Below are 14,340 nucleotides of genomic sequence, written 5' to 3'. Positions count from 1 at the left end.
TCTCAAAGATTGGAAAGCACCCGCGCTCATCCCCCTCTTCAAAGACGGCGGACACTCTTGACCCAAACTGCTACAGACCTATATCTATCCTACCCTGCATTTCTAAGGTCTTCGAAAGCCAAGTCAACAAACCGATTACTGACCATTTCGAATCCCACCGCAATCTGGTTCCAGAGCTGGTCATGGGTGCACCTCAGCCACACTCAAGGTCCTGAACGATATCTTAACCGACATCGATAAGAAACAATACTGTGCAGCCGTACTCATTGACCTGGCCAAGGCTTTCGACTCTGTCAATCACCACATTCTTATTGGCAGACTCGACAGCATTGGTTCCGCAAATGATTGCCTCGCCTGGTTCACCAACTACTTCTCTGATAGAGTTCAGTGTGTCAAATCGGAGGGCCTGTTGTCCAGACCTCTGGCAGTCTCTATGGGGGTGCCACATGGTTCAATTCTCGGGCCGACTCTTTTCTCTGTATATATCAATGATGTCGCTCTTGCTGCTGGTGATTCCCTGATCCACCTCTACGCAGACGACAACCTTCTGTATACTTCTGGCCCTTCTTTGGACACTGTGTTAACTAACCTCCAGATGAGCTTCAATGCCATACAACTCTCCTTCCGTGGCCTCCAACTGCTCTTAAATGCAAGTAAAACTAAATGCATGCTCTTCAACCGTTCGCTACCCGCACCTGCCCGCCCGTCCAACATCACTACTCTGGATGGTTCTGACTTAGAATATGTGGACAACTACAAATACCTAGGTTTCTGGTTAGATTGTAAACTCTCCTTCCAGACTCACATTAAGCATCTCCAATCCACAATTAAATATAGAATTGGCTTCCTATTTCGCAACAACACATCCTTCACTCATGCTGTCAAACATACCCTCGTCAAACTGACTATCCTACCGATCCTTAACTTCGGCGATGTCATTTACAAAATAGTCTCCAACACTCTACTCAGAAAATTGGATGCAGTCGATCACAGTGCCATCCGTTTTGTCACCAAAGCCCAATATACTACTTACCACTGCGACCTGTATGCTCTTGTTGGCTGGCCCTTGCTTCATATTCGTCGCCAAACCCACTGGCTTCAGGTCATCTATAAGTCTTTGCTAGGTAAAGCCCCGCCTTATCTCAGCTCACTGGTCACCATAGCAGCACTCACCCATAGCACACGCTCCAGCAGGTATATTTCACTGGTCACCCCCAAAGCCAATTCGTCCTTTGGCCGCCTTTCCCTCCAGTTCCCTGCTGCCAATGACTGGAACGAATTGCAAAAATCACTGAAGCTGAAGACTCATATCACCCCCTCTAACTTTAAGCACCAGCTGTCAGAGCAGCTCACAGATCACTGCACCTGTACATAGCCTATCCGTAAATAACCCATCCAACTACCTCATCCCCATACTGTTATTTTATTTTTCTCCTTTTCACCCCAGTATCCCTACTTGCACATTCATCTTCTGCACATCTGTCACTCCAGTGTTTAATTGCTCAAATGTAATTATTTCGCTACTATGGCCTATTTATTGCCTTACTTCACCTCATTTACACACACTATATATAGACTTTTATTTTTATGTTATTGACTGTATGTTTGTTTATTCCAATCTTCTGTGTTGATTTTTGTGTCGCACTGCTTTGCTTTATCTTCGCCAGGTCGCAGTTGTAAATGAGAATTTGTTCTCAACTGGCCTACATGGTTAAATAAAGGTGACAAAAACATTTTTTAAAGAGTGCTGTACCAATTTAACTGAAATGTGGTAGTAGTTCCCTGTCAAGTTAATGTGTATAGGGGACAGATCAGAGTGGCAGCAAGTGTTTTGCCAAGCCATTTTTGTATGTTTTTCCCTGTAATCACATCCAGTTTGGAAGCCTTTGTGTTAGTCCTAGAAGTGCAAGTGATATAAAATACCAAATATTCATAAATATGCTGTAATATACAAACACCTAGCAGCCAACCTGCTTGCACCAATCCCATGTAATTACAGTAAAATACCAATACTACAATAACAGTAGCAATTACTTAAAGTATAGTAGGCTAATTTTACAGTATCGTTCTGTATTGTTGCTATGATATTACAGTAAATTAGAGAAAGTTAGTGGTAAGTTACTGTGAATATTACCGTGTCATACTTTGCACTAGTCAGAGATGGGCAAAAAATACATCAAAAGGTATCTTTACACAAATACAAAATACTTTGAAGACCAATGTATCCTTCAATACAAAAACATTCTCAGTAACGGATACGGAAACGTTTTACTTGCTATGACTTTGGAGAGTGTCTGCTAAATGACCAAAATGTAAATGTAAAAATGATAAACAAGAACATATCAGAGTCATAGCAAGTTTTTTTTTTACCATTACTGAGAATGTTAAAGTTAAGTGGGCTATTTGCAAGTTTATTTTTGTGTTAGAAAACACAAAATACATTTTTTTTTTTTAAACTGTCACAAAATAGATTAATTGTACGGCAGGCCAGTGAAATACAAATGACAGAGTAGGTATTGACATACCTATATCAAATGATTTTATGCACGTCGTTGGCACTAGTTACCTACACTGTAAATCTACAACAGTTTATTAACCACTGTGCTTCCACTAATGCACTGTCAATTCTAGAAATACAACATGTTGGTGTAGTCAGGTGTTACAGTAATATATCGCTTAAATTTGTGTGTCAGTAAAGGTCCTGCAAATCTACAGTCATTTACTGGCTTCTGTGCTGCCATTATTTTACTGTACATTTGCAGATACCTACTGGCTACTGTACTGTCAGTAATTTACTGTAAAAAATTATAGCAAATGTTTTACAGTGTGCTTTTGGTCTGATTGTCTGTGCCTAAGCATGTCAAGGCTCAGTCAGCTCATAAAGGGTTGGGTAAGGTAGGGTAAAGATCATCTATGAAGTTGGAGAGTGTGCTTGCAAACAGACAATGAACACTCACAAGCTCATTAGACTTAACCAAGTAATGTGACCAAACCATAGACCAGTCATTTAAGGTTGATATTAATGCGTGGTCTGTTGTACATATTTTTTAGAAGGGCTAGGCCCCTTAATTGTTTAAATTTGTCCTGGGCCCCCTATTGGCTAACACCTGCCCTGGCAAGTGGCAACACATTGCCATGAGTGCTTGTGCTCTAAATTTCCGCCATTGTTACTGGTCAGGCAAGTCATTTAAGCTACTCAGAGGTGTCAAACATTCGTGCCATTCATGCTTTGTTGTTGGTGTTGTTGATAGGATGATCATAGGATTATAACCCTTAAGATAGATTATTTAAGACAGATTTCAGCTTGATGGATGTTCATGTATGATACATGTGAATGTACAGAATGTGTGCTTTCATATCCATCTGGGTTCCCGTCTACTTTCTCTACCACAGTTAGAATACAACAGAGCACAATCAGACCTGGAGTGACTAAGGGGGCAGTTGAAATTGACGAGGGGGCACAATTTTTGTTGCGTTCTTGCTTTGGAATTATATTGAATTCTGCTTATATCACGCTATACCACAATAAACATAAAGTTCATATGCGGAGACTCCGAGATCATTGAGCACTTTTGAAGTGACAGGTTGGTGTGAAATCCTTTGCCTATCTCCGCTGTGCTGTATCAGCACAATGAACAGCATAAGGCCATTTTGGTAATGAATATAGGCTATAAGATAGATAGGCTGCTTGTAATAGTTGAATTACCCTATGTGAATGTAGGCATGCACACAGCTGTCTTACCAAAATAATGCAAACTAAATGTTGAAAGTAGTAGCCTAGTTATTCATGCATGCAAACAAAAATACTGAATAGCACTTTGGCTTACAATACCAACACAACTGCAAATGCAAACGAATACCAACAAAACAGTGGTATCTCGTAGTAGGCCAGGTAAACAAAATATCAGATCGATAAAGTCATGGCACAATCTATATTTAGGCTAGTTACATTAACAGTAAACGAATGCAGTAAATAAAAGACGAATGGTTTAATCTTTTTCACATCTAGAAAGTCGGCTCTCTGGGCCTCTACCAGTTGGCTGTTGCGTTCACTGAATCGTTCTGACATTTCACCAATGACAGCATCCAACGTGCTGAAGAACAGTGTTTTACACTCAGTCTTTACTCCTCTGTCTACTGTACTGTCCACCACGTATTGCTGGATATTATACTTACATAATGTTGTCATTTGCTTGGGGCTGGTTGTGCGTCAGTACCACAGGCACTGCACTATGCCCAAATGGCTTTGAACTCAATGTTACACCTCAGCTTCTCGATGCACTCCAACGCACTGTGGACCACTTTGACTCTAGTGTAAAGATCTGTTGCTTTTGCCTGGAGTCATTTCTTTGGAGGATCGAAAAGACTGAGGATTCTGTGCACCATGGGGGCTGTAAACCTAAATTTGGGGCCTGTCACCGCCTTCAACAGCCCTGTAGCCTCTAATCTTACTTATGTGTTGTAATATGATGTCAGAGGAACTTCTGTGACATCATCACATCACAAAAATTTTAACACCCATTGACACAGTAGCCAGGTGTCCGGTCCACCTTTTGAAGGTTTCTGCAGTGTTCACGGCAGAACATTGCGTGAACTACTACTAAGTGAAGCTTGTTTTTCCCCGCTTTCTATGGAAACTCAAGGAGTCATACCTATCCGCCACAGTGGCTTTCCATAGCCCCTCTACACACGCTACGGTGCGCTCTGTCCCATTGTGCTGACACAGCACAGCGGAGATACAGATATTGCGAAAACCTGTCACTCAATTATTTTAACCCATTTGCTATTTTTATATAGGGACATAAAACTAAAACTGAGGGGGCACAAGTTTCAACTGAGGGGCCTAAGCCCCCTTTTGCCTCCTTGTGGAGCTGGGTCCTGTCACGTGTGCTCCGTCTCCAGCCTCTAGGTCACCAGGCTGCTCATTATGGCGCACACCTGTCACCATCGTTACACACACCTGCGTGTCGTCAGACTCAACTGGACTCCACCACTTCCCTGATTACCTTCCCTATATATGTCGTTCCCTTTGGTTCCTTCCCCATGCGTCATTGTTTCTATTCCTGCGTCATGTCTGCGTTGTCCGTGTTTCTTATTTTGTATTATGTTGTGTTTATTTATTAAAACACTCACTCCCTAAACTTGCTTCCCGACTCTTAGCGCACATTGTTACAGGTCCAAGCTCAGTGTGCTGCATAAGGGAGAAGTTGAGCATATGCGTGTGTGCGTATGTCTGTGTGATCGCCTGCCTCCACAGCAAATTGGCCAGTGTTATCTAGCGTTGATTCCATAATTAAATATACACTGCATTCAGAAAGTATTCGGACCCCTTCACTTTTTCCACATTTTGTTACATTACAGCCTTATTCAAAAATGTATTTAAAAAAAATGTTTTTCATCATCAATCCACACACAATACCCCATAATGACAAAGCAAAAACAGGTTTTTAGATCTTTTTTTAGCAAATGTATTAAAATTAAAAACACTGAAGTAAATTATTTACATAAGTATTCTGCTATACTAACTCTCAACAGTAAGTTGAAAACCCGACTGAGTTCCTAAAAAACAAATAATAATAATCTGGGTCAAGCAACCGTTTTGTGTCATGAGCCTCCCCTGCTTTTCTCTCTCTCTCTCTCTCTCTCTCTCTCTCTCTCTCTCTCTCTCTCTCTCTCTCTCTCTCTGTGCATTGTTGTAAATTCAGTTTGGTAGCCTGGTGGTTGTTGTCATATCATTCATTGTTGAGGCCACCTGCCGCTGTTTGGAAGCTCTACCAAATAGTTCAAACAATGTAGCGTAACAGAGTAGTGCAAGTATTGGAGATGTTGAAAAGAGAAGAGGGAGTTTTAAATCGGAAATAACACTTGCCAACAAACCAGCATGGCTAGACTTTACTGGCAAGGGAGGTACTGTATGTTTAATGACATTCTCTCTTTCTCTCCTGCTCTTTCTCTCCCTCTGTCTCACACTTTCTGTTTTTCTCTCCCTTTCTCATATTTTACTTTCATGTTCTCATGTGCAACTGCTTTAAGCTGCATTTGCTAAAGGGTATTTCAACATACTCTTTATTACAACAGCATATTTCAGTGTTAACACAGTAAAACATAGCAGTTTTGTCTAGCATTCAGGTTCCCTTATCACATCATAGACATCTTTGTTACTGGTTGTACAATCTTCTATTGGTGTGTAAAGCCTAGACTTCCTGGTCCCACATCTGTTTGTTCTATCATGTCAACTCCATTGCGGTCAACCCGAACTGCTGCTGTGTCAACCCAACTGACAATTTAAATAAAAAAACAACTGACGGTTAAATTAACTCAACTAACTTGGTCAAAATGACCCAGCTTGTGTTCTGTCCAATATTTACCCAGAGCTGGGTTACCAAATAACCAAATTGGGTTGTTTGTAGCCCAGCATTTTTTAGAGTGCACAAACAGACCTGCACAGTCTATGGACTCCCTATGATGACAGCTGTACTCATGGGGAAATTGAGTTGTGGGTGGCCCTACTGCTCAGTTCAACTTCCCTTTTCTTAAGGAAAGCCTTACAGTCAAGCCCTGATAGGCACTCTGTCACATTTCCACATTAACACGGGCTGTGAGACCATGATTTGTGATTTGTCATGGGGATATTTTTTGGCTCGGTACGTGTGGTTAGCTAGCTAAACAATGTCACTTTATATAATGTTTACATACCCTACATTACTCATCTCATATGTATATACTGTACTCTATACCATCCACTGCATGGCCATCGCTCATTCATATATTTTTATGTACATATTCTTATTCATTCCTTTACACTTGTGTGTATAAGGTAGTTGTTGTGAAATTGTTAGGTTAGATTACTTGTTAGATATTACTGCATGGTCGGAATTAGAAGCACAAGCATTTCGCTACACTCGCATTAACATCTGCTAACCATGTTTATGTGACAAATACCATTTAATTTGATTTGATATTTCATGGGGTCTGTGGGTCATTCTCTCAGTATATTGTGGTCCAGGAGGTGGGGTTCATATATATAATCTGTTTTTATGTACTAAATTGAGGAGACAAATTACTTGGTGTTACCTTAAATTATAAACTGTCATGATCAAAACATAAAAGTAAAGATGTATGTAAAGATGGGGAGAGGTCTTTCCATAATAGAGAGATGCTCTGCTTTTTTGGCACCACGCTCCAATAATCAAGTCCTGCAGGCTCTAGTTTTGTCTTATCTTGATTGTTGTCCAGTCACTTGGTCAGGTGCTTGCTCTTCATTGTATTCAAAGGGCTAATATAAAAACTATTACATGCCAGTCTATCTTGGCTAAGAGCTGAGGAGAGACTGACCACATCACTTCTTCTTTTTTATAAGAAACGTTAATGTGTTTAAAGTTCCAAGTTGTTTGCAAGTCAACTTACACACATCTCTGACACACACACTTACCCCACCAGACATGCTACCAGGCGTCTATTAACAGTCCCCTAATCCAGAACAGAACAAATTCAAGAACCAACCTATACCAAGATGGAGTAGCAGTGCGGATGTGTTTGTTGTTGTCCCATGTAAATTTGGTCTTTTTCATATTTTTTTTGTATATATTTCTATCTCTTTTTCCATTTTTAAATTAAATATACCTTCCGGCAACCTGCCTCACCCAATGACGGATCTGCTATTTTTAGACGTTATAGCTAGAACCTCCATCAGACGCGAGCTGTCAGATGCTAACCAGCTAATTAGCTACTAGCTATTTAGTCATTGTTAGCCACTGCCTTTACCTCTAGCTCAGACACCAGCCGCTTTTACCCTGGATAATACCAGCCAGTCTGCACAACGCGATATCAACCCTGAGCTTTGACTGCTTTTCTGACTGCTTTTCTCCACCATTACTCCAGATTACTCCATTACTGGACCATTACTCCAGATCATCGCAGCTAGCTAGCTGCTACCGATTGGCCCAGCCCCGAAGCTAGCCTTTGAGCCAGGCCCATCTCCCGGCCTGCTCAGTGGACCCTATGATCACTCGGCTACACAGCTGATGCCTCCCGGACTCTTCACTACCACTACTAGAAGCCACTACATCGCCGGATTCCTGCCGTAAGCTCTGGCCCTTTGCATCGGATCATCGCAACTAGCTAGCCCCTTGTCCCGAAGCTAGCACCTCGAGGCAGGCGCATCTCCCGGCTAGCAAAATAAATTACTCCAGCTACAATACCTCTTTTGCCAATTGGCCTGGACCCTTTGTCAACACGGAGCCTGTTTCAGTATGATATGTTGGATAAAGGAATAAAGACAGACACCAATGTCAGGTTCAATAGCCTTGTTTGTGCATTGTACAAATCCCTACAACTGGAGTCCAGGGAACAGTCCAGCTAGTCGATTACCTATCAACTAGACTCCGTAACATCATCCTTTTCAATAGAAAGTGCAAACATAAAGGCATAACATTAAGTTCTTAACAGTCAGGTCATAACAATAGAAAAAGCATTACATTTTCTTTTTACTTCAGTTGTCATCTTCCTTTTTTAATTTAATTTAATTATTTAAGAAAAAATATATATTTTAATTAACCGAGGGCAAGTTAACAGTCCCTTGCTTACAGAGTAAGCCTGTCCGGTGGCTTGCACAGCCGACCCACCCGTGAGTAAGTATTGACTCTGACAGGGGTAGGATTAGGGGCACGAGCTGGAGAGCTTGGTGGGGTAGAAGCCTCACCTTCAGTTGGCCCATATCTCAATTCTGCGCCCCTTACCCTTAGGCCTGGACTGTGATCCAGCTCATCTAGGTGAGTGTATGGCGTGTTCTGGTTTGTCTGCTCTGCTACGCACAGATCCACCCGATTGCGATGATAGAGGGAGCCACCAACATCCACCAGGTAAGAACGTGGTGCAACTCTCTGCAGGCATGTGCCCAGCCTCCAAAGTCCTGTGTGGTCTCCCGGCAGCGGTTTCATCCTTATCGTTTCACCCACCTCCAGCTCTGGTAGGTCTCGAGCAGTCCGGTCGTAGAAGCACTTAGCGAGCTGCTTTCTGTGACGCAGTTTGTCCGTGACGCCAACCATGACGCAGTTCTCAAGTAGCTTGTTGGCTACGGGAATGGTAGTCTTCAGACGTCTGGACAGAAGGCGTTGTGCTGGGCTGCTGTCCATGTTTTCGGTGGGTGTGTTCCTCCACTGTAAGATCGCTTTCCATGGATCGTTGCTGTCGCGCAAGGCCCTGCTTAACAAGTTATTTTGCAATCTTGACAGCTGATTCTGCCTTGCCATTTGCTTTTGGGTGTCATGGAGAGGAGGTCACATGGACAAACTCCCATTCTGAGGCAAAACGCTTGAACTGTGCAGTGAATTGTGGGCCATTGTCCGTGATTACCTTGTCAGGCTGACCTTGCCTTGCAAACTGCGCCTTGCAGCTCTTTATGACCGTCTCTTCAGACAAGTCAGGGAGCAGTTCAATTTCCCAAAAGTCAGAGTAGTGATCAACGATGAGAAGATAGTCCTTTTGTCTGTGGCTGAATAAGTCCATGCTGACGATTTGCCAGGCACTTGTGGGCAGTTCGTGTGACATTATGGTTTCCTTTTGCTGTTCATGAGCGTACTCGTTGCATGTGGTACAGTTGCCGACAAAGTCTTTAATTTCTGCTTGCATGTTTGGCCAGTATAATGTTTCACGAGCCTGGCGGTAGCATGCGTCACCTCCAACGTGACTGGAGTGAATGCGGGTAAGCATCTCTGGACGTAGTGATTTGGGAATAATGACCTTCTGACCTCTGAACAAGATGCCATTTTGCACGCTGATCTCATCTCAAAAGGTCCAGTATTCTCTCACTGTGAAAGGTGTCTCCTCTTTCAGGTATGGCCAACCTGCGAGAGCCATGGACTTCAGTGACTGTAGGTGTTCGTCCTTGTCAGTGTGTTGCCTTATCTGGGCTAGGCGGTGATCTGTGACGTTTAAGTAATCTGCCTGATTGATCTGTTAAACATCTTGTTGTTCCTGCTGTAGCGAACAGATGGCCTGCCGCTGATAGACAGTGCCTCTGCCTGTACATTGTGTTGTTGCCCTGCTCAGTGTGTCGCTGATGTACATCTCTGGTCCTGGATTGTAAATGACCTTCAGGCTGTAGTTTTGCAGAGTCAGGAGTATGCTTTGAAGCCTCTTGGGCGCATTGAGGAGAGGTTTACTGAATATGGCAATGAGCGGTTTGTGATCAGTTTCAGCGGTGACCAGGTCTCGCCCATATAAGTAGTGATGGAATCGCTGGCAGGAGAAGACGATGCTGAGGCACTCTTTCTCAATTTGTGCATAGTTTTGTTCGGTGGGGGTGAGCGCTCTCGAGGCAAACGCAACGGGAGATAATTGGAGATCTGTTGCCTTAGTATGAGTAATTGTTTTTATTCATGTTGACCCTGACCTCTGACATGACCTTTGACCCTTAAACGACAGTTACTGCCTTCTTCCGTGGCATGATATGTTATAAATTGCATAGTAATACCAAAGCAAAGAGCAGTATCTGCCATTTTCATTTGTTAGTTTACTATACTTCTCATTGCATCCTTTGTGTCTTCCACTAAGATACCAGTTGCATTTACGTAGAAATGTAGGTTCTGCATCAGTCACATTACATAGTGTGTTTGACAAGTAGCCCATGTCTTGTTATAAGAATAAATGTGAAAAGCAGCACTACAATTGTTTGAATTACATGAAATGGTTGCATGTCTTGTAATATAAAATTATGGAATATGATAGAAGTATGACATAGGGAAATATAAATTATAAAAATGACCATATGATTGCTAATAAAAACATTTTATTAGTATTTTTTCAAATTACACTTTTGAATGAATAAATAAATAACAGCTTTAAGAATACATTTCAAATATATTTACATGTTCATATTCATAAGAGGACACAAATTACATTTAGCTACAATTGATAAAATGCTGAATAGTTACATTTCATTTTTAAGTAATACTTCTTCAGTGCTTTTCCATATCACTCCTCATCCTCAGCAATGCTGTTCACAACCAAGGCATTCCAGAACTGCCTTCGATTTGCAGGCATAAGAGGACACATCTGGGTGATTATGTCCATCTTCTTGGACTCTTCTATCCCTCTATCCTGTGTACGTAGTGTCGAACTTTGCAGTAGAGGCTCCTGGATCCATGCCTCAACTGGATCTCAGCCATCTCCGCCAGCTTTGGTGCTGCTGCCTTCTTCAGCTTGACAATGGAATAGCCAGCTTTCCATGCCAGGATGTTTTCCTTTTTCACTTCGACCACCTCCACTTTGCCTGCATTGGAAGTGGCGACCACATGGAGGCAGTCCCCGAAGTCGTACACCACACTTCCTGGTCGTTCTTTCATTTATTGTTCCACGCCATGGTGGAAACTGTCTGCACTCATGAAGGTGTGCTCTGGCTCGAAGAACTTGAGGGTGATCTCCTCCATCAAAGTTGAGTCAACATTAACAACACTCACCAATGATGTTAGGAGGCACCAGTTTTTGTTTTGAGAAGTGCAGTTATCCACCCAATACACTGCATGCTTGACATCTCTCTCCCTCTCCAGTGCTGTTACATAAGATGAAGTAATCTCCTCTGCCTTCCAACCAACTGTTACTTCATGCCATATCACTGAGATTGTTTTCTTCTTCTTTTGAGAGTTATTTTCAATGGTGGTGAATGTCTCGTGATAGCATTGTTCACAAGAAGAATCGTTGCCTGTTTTCACACCTGGCATGCGAGGGAGCATGATGACTTTTTGTATATCAATGCTCCTCACAGACCAGTCCTCAGGCCAATCTTTCTGTGCATCAGCCTGGTAATGGCTTCTGCTCTGCCTTGCAGACTTATGTTCCTCATATTTCATACATTGCATGCAGTCGGGGTTGGTGAAGGTGAATTCAGGTGCTGCATGGCTGTTGTCTTGGCAGGCTTGGGTTTCCATGGCCTCATTCTCCCTGTGCTCCATCTACAGATGATGACCCTGCACCAAACAGAGCTCGCACTCCTCCTCTTCAAGCTTCACAAAGCTGATGTTCCTTCCCTTTACCGCCTTGCGATAGGTTTCGTAACCACAGCTGGCATCTTTGTTCTTCTCCATGTAGTCATTATGCATGAACCGAATATTGACGTCACTAGGGAGGTAGAGGCGATGTGGGGAATGCTCTTGTCTGTACTGGCTGATTTGGGGATGGAAGGATGCAATGTGTTGCAGAATTGGATTCATGTTCAATTTGCTCGCTGAAGCTTTCTTTCCCCTCTGATCCTTTGGTGGAATCAGTTTGGTGGCGATTGACATGCTCATCATCGTGACAATCAGCCTGTCATTTTTGGGGTGGTAGCCCAATGTTGTCAGAAAAAACACTTTGCACACCTGTTGTGCAGAACCGCTCTGGTTTGGTAGATGGTACAGAAACGACCTGCTGCGTCGACTGTCAGCGTCAACAGTGATATCTTTCTTAGATTGCTGTGCCACCATGTGGAAGATCTATGTCCTCTTCTCCTTATACTTCATCTCCCAATACTTTTCCCATATTTCCTTTTGCCTACCCTCTGAAATCTACCCTCTGAGTACGTTGGCTCTTGTATTTGGGACCACATGGCTTACCCATTGGTGAAATCTTGGATTTCTTGTTTGATAGGTTGTCTGGAGTTGTGTCCGTAGGCTCAGCTGCCACTTGTGCTGGAACATCCAACTCTGAAGGTGGATGATAATCTTCATCATCATCATCGGAAATTGATTTCTCATCTCAGCTGTGTTAACAAACCTCCAAACGAGCTTCAGTGCCATACAACACTCCTTCCGTGGCCTCCAAATGCTCTTAAATGCTAGGAAAACTAAATGCATGCTCTTCAACCGATCGCTGCCCCCACCCGCCCGCCCAACTAACATCACTACTCTGGACATTTCTGACTTATAATATGTGGACAACTACAAATACCTAGGTGTCTGGCTAGACTGTAAATTCTCCTTCCAGACTTATATTAAGCATCTCCAATCCAAAATTAAATCTAGAATCAGCTTCCTATTTCGCAACAAAGCCTCCTTCACTCACACTACCAAACATACCCTTGTAAAACTGACTATCCTACCGATCCTCGACCTAGGCATTGTAATTTACAAAATAGACTCCAACACTCTACTCAGGAAGCTGGATGGAGTCTATCACAGTGGCATCCGTTTTGTCACCAAAGCCCCATATACTACCCACCACTGTGACCTGTGACCTGTATGCTCTTGTCAGCTGGCCCTCTCTACATATTCGTCGCCAGACCCACTGGTTCCAGGTCGTCTATAAGTCTTTGCTAGTTAAAGCTCCGCCTTATCTCATCTCACATGTCACCATAACAACACCCACCCATAGCACTCGCTCCAGCAGGTATATCTCACTGGTCATCCCAAAAGCCAACTCCTCCTTCGGCCGTCTTTCCTTCCAGTTCTCTGTTGCCAATGACTGGAACGAATTGCAAAAATCGCTGAAGTTGGAGACTCATATCTCCCTCACTAACTTTAAGCATCAGCTATCTGAGCAGCTTACCGATCGCTGCAGCTGTACGTAGCCCATCTGTAAATAGCCCATCCAACTACCTCATCCCCATATTTTATTTACTTTTTTGCTATTTTGCACACCAGTATTTCTACTTGCACATCATCATCTGCACATCTATCACTCCAGTGTTAATTTGCTAAATTGTAATTACTTTGCTACTATGGCCTATTTATTGCCTTACCTCCTTACTCCATTTGCACACACTGTATATAGATATTTCTATTGTGTTATTGACTGTACTTTTGTTTATCCCATGTGTAACTCTGTGTTGTTGTTTTTTGTCGCACTGCTTTGCTTTATCTTGGCCAGGTCGCAGTTGTAAATGAGAACTTGTTCTCAACTGGCCTACCTGGTTAAATAGAGGTGAAATTTTAAAAAAAGAAAAAGAAAGCGTACTGTACTTTATTGGGCTATTATTGCATGGAACTCCTTCTATCTCATATTGCTCAAATTAACAGCAAACCTGCTAAAAAAAACAGATACCAACTCACAGCACAACGCCTCTCCCCTATTTGACCTAGATATGTGGTGTGTATGTTTTGATAAATCAAATCAAATCAAAGTTTATTTGTCACGTGTGCCAAATACAAAAGGTGTAAACCTTACAGTGAAATGCTTACTTACAGGCTCTAACCAATGGTGCCAAAAAAAGGTATGTGTGTGTGTGTGTGTGTAGGTAAGTAAAGAAATAAAACAACAGATGAAAGACATTTGAAAAAAGAGTAGTAATGCTATATACAGACACCTGTTAGTCAGGCTTATTGAGGTAGTATGTACATGTAAGTATCGTTAAAGTGACTGTGCATA

The 14,340-nt window shown here is 42.5% G+C and overlaps 1 protein-coding gene across 2 annotated transcripts in view; it reads left to right on the top strand.

The window, feature by feature from the left end:
- LOC112258492 (beta-1,4-mannosyl-glycoprotein 4-beta-N-acetylglucosaminyltransferase) overlaps positions 1-14,340 on the top strand; it is a 32,842-nt gene that overhangs the window by 3,454 nt on the left and 15,048 nt on the right. The window contains exon 1 of one of the 2 annotated variants that reach the window (XM_024432899.2): positions 5,706-5,907. The exons of the other annotated variant lie outside the window; for it this stretch is intronic. Within the exon in view, the coding sequence (XP_024288667.1) occupies positions 5,882-5,907 (26 nt within the window). The 5' untranslated portion in view covers positions 5,706-5,881. Of the gene's footprint in view, positions 1-5,705; positions 5,908-14,340 lie in introns of those variants that run through there. 2 annotated transcript variants of the gene reach the window in all.

Source organism: Oncorhynchus tshawytscha, linkage group LG09 (assembly GCF_018296145.1).
Source record: "Oncorhynchus tshawytscha isolate Ot180627B linkage group LG09, Otsh_v2.0, whole genome shotgun sequence".
In the NCBI taxonomy this organism is placed as follows: Eukaryota; Metazoa; Chordata; class Actinopteri; order Salmoniformes; family Salmonidae; genus Oncorhynchus; species Oncorhynchus tshawytscha.
This window is presented reverse-complemented; position numbering and strand designations above follow the sequence as displayed.